This window comes from Bufo bufo, chromosome 1 (genome assembly GCF_905171765.1).
Source record: "Bufo bufo chromosome 1, aBufBuf1.1, whole genome shotgun sequence".
Classification (NCBI taxonomy): Eukaryota; Metazoa; Chordata; class Amphibia; order Anura; family Bufonidae; genus Bufo; species Bufo bufo.
The window spans coordinates 501,023,646-501,039,860 of NC_053389.1; the positions used below are offsets into that span (position 1 = coordinate 501,023,646).

At 44.7% G+C, this 16,215-nt stretch overlaps 1 protein-coding gene across 2 annotated transcripts in view; it reads left to right on the forward strand.

The window, feature by feature from the left end:
• Window positions 1-16,215, forward strand: part of ADAMTS20 (ADAM metallopeptidase with thrombospondin type 1 motif 20) — a 289,696-nt gene that overhangs the window by 127,966 nt on the left and 145,515 nt on the right. For both annotated transcript variants that reach the window (XM_040410795.1, XM_040410806.1), the window contains exons 10-15: window positions 1,860-2,001; window positions 5,392-5,496; window positions 6,805-6,950; window positions 11,775-11,956; window positions 12,054-12,190; window positions 12,523-12,640. In XM_040410795.1, the coding sequence (XP_040266729.1) occupies window positions 1,860-2,001; window positions 5,392-5,496; window positions 6,805-6,950; window positions 11,775-11,956; window positions 12,054-12,190; window positions 12,523-12,640 (830 nt within the window). The remainder of the gene's footprint in view (window positions 1-1,859; window positions 2,002-5,391; window positions 5,497-6,804; window positions 6,951-11,774; window positions 11,957-12,053; window positions 12,191-12,522; window positions 12,641-16,215) is intronic.

Consider the following 16,215-nt stretch of genomic DNA (forward strand, 5'->3'; position numbering starts at 1 on the left):
TAAATTATTTTCCCTTATAACATGGTATAAGGGAAAATAATAGCATTCTTTAATACAGAATGCTTAGTACAAGGTCAATTGAGGGTTAAAAAAAAATAAAAAATTAACTCACCTCCTCCAATTGATCACGTAGCTGCCGGTCTCCTGTTCTTTCTTCAGGACCTGTCAAAGGACCTGTGGTGACGTCACTGAGCTCATCACCGTGGTGATGGACCATGTAATTGGACCATGTGATCTGATGTCACCACAGGTCCTTTAGCCGGCAGCTCATGATTGAAGAAGTAAGAAGTAATTTTTTAACCCTCAATTGTACCCTTGTACTAAGCATTCTGTATAAAAGAGTGCTATTATTTTCCCTTATAACCATGTTATAAGGGAAAATAATACAGTGAATAGACTCATCTTAGCAACCATGCGTGAAAATCGCACCACATCAGCACTTGCTTGCGGATGCTTGTGATTTTCACGCAGCCCCATTCACTTCTATGGGGCCTGCGTGCGTGATAAACGCACAATATAGAGCATGCTGCGATTTTCACGCAACACACAAGTGATGTGTGAAAATCACCACTCATGTGCACAGCCCCATAGAAATGAATGGGTCCGGATTCAGTGCGGGTGCAATGTGTTCACATCACGCAGTGCTCCCGTGCGGAAATCTCGCCGTGTGAACTTAGCCTAAGTTGTCTCAAAAGCTTGCCTTTTAACATCAGGGTTCACATCACGTTTTATGCCTCCGTATATGTTACAAAAAAATAAAAATATACAAAAATGCAGCACACCACGTTCTTATGTCCTGCACAGTCTGGTGAAAAAAATACGTTTTTTTATTTTACAATTATAAAAAAAAGTATACTTTTCTTTTACAATGGAACTCTATGGTGAACGGATGCCACTGTATGGCATCAGTCTGAGGCATCCGTGTATACGTTAAGAGGATGGGTAAAACATGATGTGAACCCAGCCTTGCTTTCATTTTTGCTCACATACCTACAAGACTCTTATTTTGTTTCACATAATTAGAGCAATCAAACATTTTTCTGCTGGCTAGCTCCATACCAACTTTTTTCTTTTCAGTTTTGTCTACTAACAGGGCAAGTACTTGTGTGATCATCACATAACCAGGAAGGATTTTTTTTGGCGTATGCATACGTAGGTTTTTTTGCAGTCAGATCAGACATGGAATGCTCCACCAGGCTTTGTCTATGTGGAGACATTCTCCCCTATAAAGCCTCTTGCACACGACCGTATGGCTTTTTCAGTGTTTTGCGGTCCGTTTTTTCACGGATCCGTTGTTCCGTTTTCTGTTTCCGTTTCTGTTCCGTTTTTTCCGTTCCGTTTTTCCGTATGGCATACACAGTATACAGTAATTACATAGATAAAATTGGGCTGGGCATAACATTTTCAATAGATGGTTCCGCAAAGAACGGAAACGGAAGACATACGGATGCATTTCCGTATGTGTTCCGTTTTTTTGCGGACCCATTGACTTGAATAGAGCCACGGAACGTGATTTGCGGGCAATAATAGGACATGTTCTATCCTTAAACTGAACGGAAATACGGAAACGGAATGCATACGGAGTACATTCCGGTTTTTTGGCGGAACCATTGAAATGAATGGTTCCGTATACGGACCGTATACGGAACGCAAAAAACGTCCAGTAAATGGGGAAAAAAAACGGTCGTGTGCAGGGGGCCTAAGGAATACTTGTAGCCTCATAGAGGCTGTGCAGCTTCATAAAAAGGAGTCATACTGCTTCTATGACCTCTGACACGTGCATTAGCCCAAATTCTGATTTTCACATCAAGGCACAGATTTCTCACTTACAACTTTGATTCCATTTTTTTTTTTTATAGTACTGGCTATGGAGAATGTCTCCTTGATAGGCCCAGTGGACGTGTCTATGATTTTTCAAATCAGTTACCTGGTGTAATATACGATGCCAACAAACAATGTGAGCTGATGTTTGGCAAAGGGTCACAAGTTTGCCCGTATATGGTAAGTTTTTATTTTTTGTTACCCTTAGGGCTCATTCAGATGGCTGGAGTGTTTTGCGGATCCGCAAAACACTGATACCGGCCGCGTGCGTTTCCTCATTTTGTGGCCCGCACATGACCGACACTATGATAGAAATGCCTATTCTTGTCCGCGATTGTGGACAATAATAGGACTTGCTCTATCTTTCTTGCTGTCTGCATCTTTTGCGGCCCCATTGAAATTAATGGGTCCGCACCCGTTCCGCAAAATTGCGGAATGGATGCGGACTCATTCATATGGTCGTCTGAATGAGGCTTTATTCAAATGATGAAACCAGATCTATGAGTGTAATATGCTGCCTTAGTATAGGGTAACATATTAGAACTACAGGTGAGAGAGTTACCTGGCAAACAGCACAAAATCATATTGTGTCATGTGTAATAAATCCTGTAGTGAGTCAGGTGTGTTCTTGTACATAGCTATTGGACACAATTGTCTTGCTCCCTTTGACATGATGTAACAATAGCGATATACTGTATAATACTGACATACAGTGGTGTGCCTAGGTTGTTTGGCAACCGGGGTGGGTCCTTTCTTTGCCCACCCACCCCCAAACTTAAAAAAAATCGTACCCCTCACAGTAGTATTGCCCTCATTGTACAACCTTCACATTAGTTTTGTGCAGATGTGTGCCCCCTAACGGTAGTTATGCCCACATTTTGCTCCCTTAAAGTACTTATCCCTTCATTGTGCCTCTCCTCACAGTTGTAATGCCCTCTTTGTGCCCCCTTCACAGTAATAATCCCCATTGTGCCCCTCACAGTAATAATCCCCATTGTGCCCCCTTCATAGTTATAATCCCCATTGTGTCTCCTTCACAGTAATAATGCCCCTTAATAGTAGTAATGTCCATTGTACCCCCTTCAGAGTAATAATGCCCATTGTGCCCCCTTAATAGTAATAATGCCCTCTGTGCCCCCTCCATGGTAGAAATCCCCATTGTGCCCCCTTAATAGTAGTAATGCCCTCTGTGCTAGTAATGCCCATTGTGCCCCCTTCACAGTTATAATGCCCTCTGTGCCCCCTTCAGAGTAGTAATGCCCTCTCCATAGCAGAAATGCCCATTGTGCCCCCTTCACATTAGCAATGCTCATTGTGCCCCCTCCAGAGTGGAGGCAGGCACAGGGAGCTTGTGCAGATTCCCGGGCTGCTGGCTCTGCCCACACAGGCCGACAGCGTGATCTGTGCCTGCAGGCTGAATGGTGGAGCAGAAGGAGAAGTCTCCCCGATTCATCATTCTGTGCGCTGCCGGCCTGAAGGAGTGCAGGAGCGTGGAGAGCTGAGTGGTGAGTGACAGGACATCAGCTCCCAGCGCTCCAGCAATGAGCGCTTCCATCTGTATTGATGGAAGCGCTCATTGCTTCTGGACTCTGGAACCCCCTGAGATCCGGCACCCGGGGCGGATCCATTTAACCCATAACGCCGTACACCTGCTCCATGCACGACAGGTGCAGCTGTATCATACAGCCGGCACCCGCCCACACTGACAGGAAGCTGCGATCGCGTCGCCCCTGTCACTTAAAGCCTCAGGTGCCTCAGGGATGCGGCTCCCTCTTCCTTCCGATCGGAGCCCCAGCAGTGAAATTGCGGGGTTTCATTCAGTTGCCATAGCAGCCTGGACGCTGCTGAAGCAATCCAGGCCTGCCATAGCTTTCTCCATGCTGAGCTATGCAGGAGGCACAGCTCAGAATAGAGACTGTAGAAATCATATTCACCCTAATAGATCTCTATTATGGTGAATAGGAGAGGGGATAAAAAAATACCAAGTACTAGGCCCCTATGGGGGCTAATAGTTATATTAAAGTTAAAGAAAATTTTTAAAAACCAATAGATTAAAAGTTTAAATCACCCCCCTTTCCCAATTTTGCATTTAAAAAATATATAAACAATAAAAAAAATAAACATATTGGGTGTCGCCGCATCCGAAAATGTCTGAACCATTAAAATATATATGAAAAAATCCTGTGCAGTAAACGCCGTAACGGAAAGAAAAATGAAAAACACGGGATTTTCCATTTTTTGCCATCTTGTCCCCCAAAAAAATTGAATAACGGTGAATTGAATAAAAATCAAGCCCTTATACAGCTTTTTTAGCCTGAAATATCAAAAAGTTATGGTTGTCAGAATACAGCGATGCAAAGAAAATTTTGATTTTTCCAAAGGTTTTAATTCTTTTTAAAGTAGTAAAACAAACAAAAAAAAACTATTCAAGTTTGGTATCACCGCATTTGTATTTAGCCGCAGAATAAGGACATCAGGTTATTTTTAGTTCATTGTGAACGCTGTGATGTCAAAACCCCAAAAACCTTGGAGGAATTTCCTTTTTTTTTTTTTTACACAAATAATTTTTTCCCCATTTTATAATACAAGACATGGTGAATTAAATGGTGGCATTAAAAAATGCATCTTTTCCCGCAAACAATAATCCCTCATATAGCTATGTGAACGGAAAAATAAATAAGTTACGGCTATTGGGACGTGGGGAGGAAAAATACAAAATGTAAAAATGGAAATAGGCCCGGTCTTTAAGGGGTTAAGCAATGACAGGTATTTTGCTTGAATTTGATAGGTTTATCAATAACCTAAGCTTGACTTTAGCATATCAGTGTATCTTAGGCTACTTTCACACTAGAGTTTTTACTGGATCTGGCAGGGTTCACCAAAAACGCTTCCTTTACTGATAATACAGCCATCTGCATCTGTTATGAACGGATCCGGTTGTATTATCTTTAACATAGCCAAGATGGATCCGTCATGAACTCCATTGGAAGTCAATGGAGGACGGATCCGTTTTCTATTGTGGCAGAGATCCGTCCCCATTGACTTGCATTGTGTGTCATGACTGATCCGTCTTGCTCCACATCCAAGGACGGAAATCAAAATGCATCATGCTGCAGTTTGCTCTCCGGTATGGAAACGGAGAGGAATGCATTTTGGATCATTCCGTTCTGTTCAGTTATGTTTTGTCCCCATTGACAATGAATGGGGACAAAACTGAAGCATTTTTGTTTCCGATATTGAGCCTCTATGACGGATCTGAATACCGGAAAATATTAACCCTAGTGTGAAAGTAGCCTAAACAACTTTTTGCAGACGCAAATACCCCTTTGAATAGAGTTTGGATATGTAAGGACATGAAAGAGTTCAGAGACCTCTTCTTCTGTCTACCACAAGTAAGAATTGGCAGAGGATGCAGTTACAGTTTCTGACTCATCGAGCCTCAGTTATCAAAACCGTCTAAGTGGCCTAAGTGAAGTGATTGTGATTTATTTTTATTAATGATATAGTAGATTTTACGCTGCTAAAAGAAGGTAAGTATAAAAAATTTATAATTCATTTGTTTTTAAACAGAAACAGTGCAAGCGCTTGTGGTGCACAAGTACAGAAGGAATGCATAAAGGATGTTTAACTCAACATATGCCTTTAGCAGATGGAAGTGACTGTGGTCCTGGAAAGGTAGGTACCATATATTTTCTCTTTAGGTAAAGGAGAATTAATTAGTCCCAAAGCAAACCCCTCTTTTTTTTTTTTTTTTTTTTACTTGTGACCGTTTTTAACAAGGCAACTCTCTGGTTGGGTATAGGAACATAAGCCCTCATTCTCAGTAATAAGGGGAGTCCTTCACACGATGCTAAAACTGAAACATCCCCTTCTTCACCCTTTTTAATAACGTTTTTTATTTTTATACTTTTTAATTGAATATTACTTATAATGTACCATATTTTAATTTCCTTACTGTTTACAGGGTCTTTGTGTACTGTCAGTAAATGATAAAACATATACTTTGTTAATGGCTGCAATCCAGTACATGACATATTTGGTCATCCAGTCTAGATAATTATCTTCAAGAAAGACTTTAGGGTGATTATATTTTACTTACGCTGATACCCTAGATTTGGCAGGAGAGACATTTGCGCTTCTGATCTGTTTAGCTGACAGATGATTTCCTAGGTTGGATAATACTGTAGCAAACTCTCAGCTGTGCAAAGTATTAAAGAGGACCTTTCACCACTCCTGACATGCCTGTTTTAATAGCTCCATGCATTCCCCATGTAATAACAATTCTGGAACATCTGTTCTTATGACTCTATGTTGTACTATTCCTGTATTATTTCTACTAGTAATTATGAATGAATTGCTAGCAGTCTGTAGTAAGGGTACAGAGGGGAGGTAACCAGTTGTGGGTGTACCTACACAAACTGACTCTATCCAATCAGTGCTGCCATTGTTGTCAGACCCCAACTTGTTACCACCCCTCTGTACCCTTACTGCAGACTGCTAGCAATTCATCCATAACTTCTAGTAGAAATAATACAGGAATGGCACAACATACAGACATAAGAATAGATGTTCCAGAATTGTTATTACATAGGGAATGCATGAAACTTTTAAAACAGGCATGTCAGTAGTGGTGACAGGTCCTCTTTAAGCCTGCCATACATATGGGTTAACAGTCAGAAATTTGGTCGAAAGTAGCGCTTGCACAAGCGCTTGCTACCTCTTAAAACAGCTGATCAGTGGGGTGCCAGGAGTTAGACACCCGCCTGTCTGACATTTATGACTGAGGATGGATCATCAATATTGTAGCACTGCACAACTTAAGTACAGTCAGATATTGTAGCAACTGAAAAAATGCAGTTATTAGAACTACACATTTTAAATCTAATTTGTACATAGGGTTTTATGAGGAACCTTTGACAATGTTTTGTATTTTCTTCTATCTTTTTATTATTATATATGTATTTAATTTTGTTTATTGAATAGCATTGCCGTCGGGGTCTTTGTGTAGACAAAGTAACGAATGCCCGTACTGTGGATGGTGAATGGGGTCCTTGGGAGCCTTACAGCTCATGCTCAAGAAGCTGTGGTGGTGGAATCAAAACTTCTGCTAGAAATTGCAATCATCCTGAGTAAGCTGTAGAGCTGATGTATTTTCTATATATTTATGTAAATATAGCTTCCTTCCATACATTACTAAAAATAATATTTAAAGAAGAACTCGCGCAAAAAATGTTATTCTCTGACCTGCTAGAAAGGTACATGATGTAATCTGTAGTGAAGGTAATCTTATTACAAGTGAGTGTATTTGTGAGTTATAACCTCCCTTCTGATCCTCAGCCGTGTCATGTGACCAACACTCTGCCTCTCCAAATAACACAGCATCTTATGTGTCTACAGGAAGTCTGCTTCTCCATGTATTCCTATGGAAGCTTCAGTCTCCTAGGAATGAATGGAGAAGTAACAGACTTCCTGTGTCAGTTGGAGATCAGAGAGTTGGTCACATGATATCACTTTCTAGCAGGTCAGAGAATAATTTTTTTTGCAAGAGTTCTACTTTAAAGAGCATCTGCCAGCATGATCAATGATATTAAACCAGCCATACTGCTTGGTAGGTGTGATCATTCTGATTAAAACAATACTTTTGTTATGTCTGTAGGTAAAACTGTTGTAGAGATATTTGCATATTTAGTAATATGTAAATGATCTGGTTTGAACACCAAGGGACTGGACTGAGCCCTCACTTAACAACCCTCAGAGCTGGGCATTCCCCTTCCCCCTGTATTTTTGTGCCTGCGTGACTAAAACACAAAAAAAAAAAAAAAAAAAAAAAAAAAATGCTAGTGTTGGTGACAGAGTGGTGTGATAAATATTCTGGAATGAATAGTCATCGCTGGTCCAGTGGTGTGGACCAAGTAATAATGCAGAATATGGCATTGTTGGTGTCAGTGTGTTAGCAAAATCATGCTTCCCAATATGAATACATGATTTTGCTAATGTGGTCCAGAATATATGTGGGTCCCTGTGCTCGTTGGTGACAGTGAAGCCTCTGGACCAGGGAGAGAGGGCTGTACGAGGAGGAGAACACATGATTCTCCCAGCAGATATGCTTTTCCACTCTCAGCTAGGAAGAGCACAACTGCTGGAAGGATCCTGAGGATCATATGTTCTCCTAGTCTTACAGCATAGGCATGAAAATACAGGGCTAGACATCTCAAGGGAGAGTGCCCAGCTCAGAGGGGTATTACAAGTGCGCTTCTCCAAGGGATCAGTCTGGCCTCTTGGTGCATGAACCAGAATATATCTCAACAACGGTTCCACCAACAGATATAACAAAGGCATTGCTTTAATCAGCATAATCAACCCCACCAGGCAGAATGTCTGGTTTAGGGCTCTTTCACACCTGCGTTCTTGTCTTCCGGCATAGAGTTCCGTCGTCGGGGCTCTATGCCGGAAGAATCCTGATCAGGATTATCCTAATGCATTCTGAATGGAGAGTAATCGTTCAGGATGCATCAGGATGTCTTCAGTTCCGGTACGGAACGTTTGTTGGCCGGAGAAAATACCGCAGCATGCTGCGCTTTTTGCTCCGGCCAAAAATCCGGAACACTTGCCGCAAGGCCGGATCCGTAATTAATGCCCATTGGAAGGCATTGATCCGGATCCGGCCTTAAGCTAAACGTCGTTTCGGCGAATTGCCGGAGCCGACATTTAGCTTTTTCAGAGTGGTTACCATGGCTGCCGGGACGCTAAAGTCCTGACAGCCATGGTAAGTGTAGTGGGGAGCGGGGGAGCAGTGTACTTACCGTCCGTGCGGCTCCCCGGGCGCTCCAGAGTGACGTCAGGGCGCCCCAAGCGCATGGATCACGTGATCCATGTGATCACGTCATCCATGCGCATGGGGCGCTCTGACGTCATTCTGGAGCGCCCCGGGAGCCGCACGGACTGTAAGTATACCGCTCCCCCGCTCCCCGCTCCTACTATGGCAACCAGGACTTTAATAGCGTCCTGGGTGCCATAGTAACACTGAAAGCATTTGGAAGACGGTTCCGTCTTCAAATGCTTTCAGTACACTTGCGTTTTTCCGGATCCGGCAGGCACCTCCGGCAACGGAAGTGCATGCCGGATCCCAACAACGCAAGTGTGAAAGAGGCCTTAGAAGGGTTGTTCATGCTGACAGATGCCCTTTAGTAGGGGCCTCAAGGACAGCAGAAAAGTATGACTGTACATTTTATCATCTTTGTTATTTGTTCAGTTTTATTGTTATGCCTCATTAAATAGTCTTTCATCTTTTGCACTGGAGAATTCTGAAACATTTGTTCACAACAGCATGGAATAATAACCGGATGATTGTGCCAAACTAATGTGAATCCTTTATATGAGAGGAAAAAATATGCATTAGGCAGATACAGTCCTGATCAAAAGTTTAAGACCACTTGAAAAATGGCAAAAAATCATATTTAGCATGGCTGGATCTTAACAAGGTTCCATACAGAGCTTCAACATGCAACAAGAAGAAATGGGAGTGAGACAAAACATTTTTTGAGCATTCAATTTAATGAAAACAACAAATAAACTGAAACAGGCTGTTTTTCAGCTGATCAAAAGTTTAGGAACACACCTCCAAAAAAAAAACTAAACCCCCCCCAAAACAGAAATCCAACCACCAAACATGAACTCAGTAATGAGTACCTCCGCCGTTATTGTTTATCACTTCAAAAATTCGTTTCGGCATGCTTGATGCAAGCGTTTCCATGAGGTGAGTGGGAACATTTCTCCAAGTGGTGAAGACGGCCGCACGAAGGCCATCTACTGTCTGGAACTGTTGTCCATTTTTGTAAGGTTTCCTTGCCATCCATCCCCAAAGGTTCTCATTTGGATTTAGATCAGGGGAACACGCAGGATGGGCCAAAAGAGTGATGTTATTCTCCTGGAAGAAGTCATTTGTCCTGCGGGCATTGTGTACTGTAGCGTTGTCCTGTTGAAAAACCCAGTCGTTACCACACAGACGAGGGCCTTCAGTCATGAGGAATGCTCTCTACAACATCTGGACATAGCCAGCGGCCGTTTGACGCCCCTGCACTTCCTGAAGCTCCATTGTTCCACGGAAGGAAAAAGCACCCCAGACCATTATGGCGCCCCCTCCACTGTGGCGCCTAGAAAACATCTCAGGTGGGATCTGCTTGTCATGCCAGTAACGTTGGAAACCATCAGGACCATCAAGGTTACATTTTTTTCTCATCAGAGAATAAAACTTTCTTCCACCTTTGAATGTCCCATGTTTGGTGCTTTCTTGGAAAGTCCAAACGAGCAGCTCTGTGGCGTTCAAGGAAACGAGGTCTTTGAAGACGTTTTTGGTTTTTGAAGCCCTTCAGTCTCAGATGCCGTCTGATGGTTGTGGGGCTGAAGTCAGCACCAGTAAGGGCCTTCATTTGGGTCGAGGATCGTCTAGTGTCTTGACGGACAGCCAATTGGATCCTCTGCTGATGACATTTTTTTGGGTCTTCCACTTGACTTTTTTGTTCCATAACCCTCAGGATCATTTAAGAAATTCCAAATGACTGTCTTACTGCGTCCCACCTCAGCAGCGATGGCGCGCTGTGAGAGACCCTGCTTCTGCAGTTCAACAACCCGACCACGTTCAAAAAGGGAGAGTTTTTTTTGCCTTTGCCATCACAACGTGTGACTACCTGACAGAAAATGACAATGAATCCACATCTTTGCACAGATTTGGCCTTTTAAAGGCATCTGGTCCTAAACTTTTGATCAACTGAAAAACAGCCTGTTTCAGTTTATTCGTTGCTTTCATTAAATTGAATGCTCAAAAAATGTTTTGTCCCACTGTCATTTCTTCTTGTTGCATGTTGAAGCTCTACTTGGAACCTTGTTAAGATCCAGCCATGCTAAATATGATTTTTTGCAATTTTTCAAGTAGTCTTAAACTTTTGATCGGGACTGTATATTCTAATAAGCGTGTAAAGGTGTTTATAAAAATGTCGTAAACTCATTACCTCATGCACAATGCTTTATTATGGCTTGTCATGGGTCCACCATAGAGATTCATGAACACCCTACTGTACCCCTCTATGCCTTCGATTTCATATGAAGCCATATCGTTTATTAGGCATATGTACAGTAGCTTGTTCCATCATATGCCATACAGGAACATTTCCAAACGAAGAAGTCTTCAAGAGAACTGGGAAAACTGGGACATTTTAATGAGTGGCTATTAAAAAGGTTGTCCCATTATTACTTTTGTAATGTTGCTTCTACATTCGCACCAACAATATCATCCTATCAGCATTTCCTCTGTTAGGACATGATGTCTTACAATTAGAGAGAACTAAGGGCCACTGCAAAGAGCAGTTCTTGGGGTTTAATTGAATGTGTGTGCATTAAGGCACGTTTAGGTGCCAATATTATATTATTTATAGCAGCTATGTCATACATGAAATTCCCATAATAGTTTACCTAAAGCTTGGAATTTGGAATGTACTTCAAATATTTATTTTTTGTTAATACAAATTAATACAAGGCTCTTACTAATGTATTGCGATTGTGCATATTGCCACCTTTGCTGGATGGATTCATTTTTTCATCACATTATACACTACTAGTTTCCAAGGTTACAGCCACCCTGTAATCCAGAAGCGGTGGCTGTGCTTGCACAGTAAGAAAAAGCACCAGCCTATGTGCGCTCCCATTGTCCTGGCTGTTTTTCCTATAGTGTGCAATCACGACCACCACTGTTGGATTGCAGGGTGGTCATAACCATGGATACGAGCAGTGTAGAACGTATGGGAAAAATGAATCTAGCAATATTGATACCAACAATACATTAGTAAGTGCTTTGTATTAACTTTCTCTACATGATAAATGCCACTTGCTGAAGTGAGACAACCCCTTTAAGTATTGGTACACATTATATTACTTTTATTACTGAAAATGTTTTGCAGGCCAAAAAATGGTGGAAAATATTGTGTGGGAAGAAGAATGAAGTTCCGATCTTGTAACACTGATTCTTGTCCCAAAGGAAAAAAAGATTTTAGAGATGTTCAGTGTTCTCAATATGATGGCAAACATTTCAACATCAATGGTCTTACAACGAGCGTACGGTGGATCCCGAAATACAGTGGCAGTAAGTATAAATGGTATTTTCTTGCTTTCCATAAGAGTGCGACGGTAATTGAAGCAGACACTTCACAGTAACAGAGAATACATTGTTATTTGTACAGTCCTAATGAAAGATCGGTGCAAGCTGTTTTGTCGCGTTTCTGGGACATCATCTTATTACCAGTTAAAGGACAGAGTTATGGATGGTACACCTTGCGCACCTGAAACTGATGACCTCTGTGTTCAAGGATTATGCAGGGTATGATACAAAAATGTAAATGTTTTATAATTACCTCTTGTTTTTTGTAGTCATTTGCGTACAGTATATGGAGATTGTTTGTATATTTAACACAAGTTAAAATACATCCAGTCATGTTGCAAAATAGAATGCTGTGCCCTCTGCTAGTAGATAGGATCGAGTGATACACTCTATACACTTATGAATTTAAATAATCATTAGTGAGAGCAGTTTTTCTCATGTTATTGCTCTTTCTAGACAAATTTTACCATTGTAGAGCAAATAGTACCATATATTTGAAGTATAATTCTGGAGTATTTTCTGTATTAAACCAGCATTATTCTTCCTTTTAGCAAGCGGGCTGTGACCATGTTTTAAATTCCAAAGCAAGAAAAGATAAATGTGGCGTATGCGGGGGCGATAATTCATCCTGTAAAACTGTAGCAGGAACCTTTACTAAAGCTCAGTATGGTAAGTAGAGGCCCAGTGTAAAACCGGTTTGTTAAAGGGACAGTTCCATAAAGAAATGTTTATCACATCCTATATATGACTATTCTATGTAATTTTTTTATTAAAAAAAACTGATGGATGTCCAGTATTATTCTTCCTGTCCTGGCTCTTTAACATCTCTTTATTTGGACTTTGCACAGCAAACAGTCAAACAGTCTTGGTTAACATTTCAATTATACCATCCCCGCCACCAAAGAGTCACCCCCCCCCCCCCCCCCCAGCTGTGATTCTGCTATCCTAATTCTACATCAACTATCATCATGAAGATTACCCCAACATTTCCCCTCACAGCAGCAGTTAACTGACAGTGGATTATCTATCTATAGAGGAGGTCTTCTCAATTGTGTTTACTGCTACACTTTTCAATGGCATAGTATTGCTGAAATAAAAAACTGTGTTTACTATGAATATTGAATAAAAAATTCCCTTTCTAATGGAAGTGTCCCTTTAAATTAAAATTGGATTACTTTATTTAAAATACTATTTGAAAATTGATAACTGCTACTTCTTTTGATCAACATATTCCTGGCATAAACTTTTCATTCCCCTATCGCTTTAACTCAGTGATGCCCAACATATGGCCCGCGGGCCATATCCAGCCCGCAAAGCTGTGTCATGCGGCCCGTGCGACTGGAAAAAGTCTAAGGAGTACCAATACGCCTTAGACTTTTCCCCCACATTCATCAGCGCAGTGAGCGCTGTGAACGGCACAGGCAGCGCAGCGATGCTGCCTGTGCCTGAAATAACCAATAGCAAAGCTCCTTACAGCAAGGAGCTTTGTTATTGGTTGGTATAAGCGTGCGCCAGAGCGATACAGGTCAAGTCAGGCAGGGGAAGCTGGCGGGAGCTAGAAGGAGGAGGGTCCGGCTCCAGGGGTGTCTGTTGTAAGGAGAGCGGGGCACGCTGCCCGAGGACCTTGGGAAACATGACAGGGCCGATGGAGAGGTAAGAAGCCGTGGACTCAAGTGACTGGTCCCCGGTGACCCTGCTACCCGCTCCTCCTATCACCCCACTAGTGACCCTGCTCCCCCTCCTCCTGTCACCCCACTAGTGACCCTGCTCCCCCCTATCACCCCACTAGTGACCCTGCTCCCCCCTCCTCCTGTCACCACACTAGTGACCCTGCTCCCCCCCTATCACCCCACTAGTGACCCTGCTCCCCCCACCTCCTGTCACCTTACTTGTGAACCTGCTTCCCCTTCCTCCTGTCACCCCACTAGTGAGCCTGCCCCCCTCCTCCTGTCACTCCACTAGTGACCCTGCTCCCCCTCCTCCTGTCACCCCACTAGTGACCCTGCTCCCCCCCTATCACTCCACTAGTGACCCTGCTCCCCCCCTCCTCCTGTCACCTTACTAGTGACCCTGCTTCCCCTTCCTCCTGTCACCCCACTAGTGAGCCTGCCCCCTTCCTCCTGTCACCCCACTGGTGACCCTGTCCCCCCCTCCTCTTGTCACCCCACTAGTGAACCTGCTCCCCCCTCCTCCTTTCACCTCACTAGTGAACCTGCTTCCCCCTCCTCCTGTCACCTCACTAGTGAACCTGCTTCCCCCTCCTCCTGTCACCCCACTAGTGACCCTGCTTCCCCCCTATCACCCCACTAGTGACCCTGCTCCCCCCACCTCCTGTCACCTTACTTGTGAACCTGCTTCCCCTTCCTCCTGTCACCCCACTAGTGAGCCTGCCCCCCTCCTCCTGTCACTCCACTAGTGACCCTGCTCCCCCTCCTCCTGTCACCCCACTAGTGACCCTGCTCCCCCCCTATCACTCCACTAGTGACCCTGCTCCCCCTCTCCTCCTGTCACCTTACTAGTGACCCTGCTTCCCCTTCCTCCTGTCACCCCACTAGTGAGCCTGCCCCCTTCCTCCTGTCACCCCACTGGTGACCCTGTCCCCCCCTCCTCTTGTCACCCCACTAGTGAACCTGCTCCCCCCTCCTCCTTTCACCTCACTAGTGAACCTGCTTCCCCCTCCTCCTGTCACCTCACTAGTGAACCTGCTTCCCCCTCCTCCTGTCACCCCACTAGTGACCCTGCTTCCCCCTCCTCCTGTCACCCCACTAGTGACCCTGCTCCCCCCTCCTCCTCTCACCCGACTAGTGACCCTGTTCACCCTCCCCCTGTCACCCCACTAGTGATCCTACTCCCCCCTCCTCCTGTCACCCCACTAGTGACCCTGCTTCCCCCTCCTCCTGTCACCCCACTATTGACCCTGCTTCCCCCTCCTCCTGTCACCTCACTAGTGACCCTGCTCTCCCCTCCTCCTGTCACCCCACTAGTGACCCTGCTCCCCCCTCCTCCTCTCATCTCACTAGTTACCCTGTTCACCCTCCTCCTGTCACCCCACTAGTGATCCTGCTCCCCCCTCCTCCTGTCACCCCACTAGTGACCCTGCTCTCCCCTCCTCCTCTCATCTCACTAGTGACCCTGCTCTCCCCTCCTCCTGTCACCCCACTAGTGACCCTGCTCCCCCTTCCTCCTGTCACCTCACTAGTGACCCTGCTTCCCCTCTTCCTGTCACCCCACTAGTGACCCTGCTCCCCCCTCCTCCTTCACCCCACTAGTGACCCTGCTCCCCCTTCCTCCTCTCATCTCACTAGTGACCCTGCTCTCCCCTCCTCCTGTCACCCCACTAGTGACCCTGCTCCCCCCTCCTCCTTCACCCCACTAGTGACCCTGCTCCCCCTTCCTCCTCTCATCTCACTAGTGACCCTGCTCTCCCCTCCTCCTGTCACCCCACTAGTGACCCTGCTCCCCCTCCTCCTGTCACCCCACTAGTGACCCTGCTTCCCCTCCTCCTGTCACCCCACTGGTGACCCTGCTTCCCCTCATCCTGTCACCCCACTGGTGACCCTGTTCCCCCCTCCTCTTGTCAACCCACTAGTGACCCTGCTTCCCCCTCCTCCTGTCACCTCACTAGTGACCCTGTCCCCCCTTCTCCTGTCACCTCACTATTGACCCTGCTCCCCCCTCCTCCTGTCACCTCACTAGTGACCCTGTCCCCCCTTCTCCTGTCACCCCACTAGTGACCCTGCTTCCCCTCCTCCTGTCACCTCACTAGTGACCATGATCCCCCCTCTTCCTGTCACCTCACTAGTGACCATGATCCCCCCTCTTCCTGTCACCTCACTAGTGACCCTGTCCCCCCTTCTCCTGTCACCTCACTATTGACCCTGCTTCCCCCTTCTTCTGTCACCCCATTAGTGACCCTGCTCCCCCCTCCTCCTGTCACCTCACTAGTGACCCTGCTCCCCCTCCTCCTGTCACCCCACAGGGAAGAAGCTGAACAAACTCCACCGACTATGATGGGATCCGTTCAGTTTCCGTTAGGGATCCTGTCTTTTTTCCTGGACACAAAAGTGCTGCATACAAGTCTTTTTTCATCTGGTCTTTCGACAGAATCTGCAACAGAGGCTCCAAAAGCAGCCTCCAACGCAGATTTGAAGGCCTACGTATTATGTATTTTAGTAATACTCACACGTGCCCCCTCACAGTGTTTGAATTTCTTTCTGGCAAAGCTACCTGGTTCTGGCCCGCAA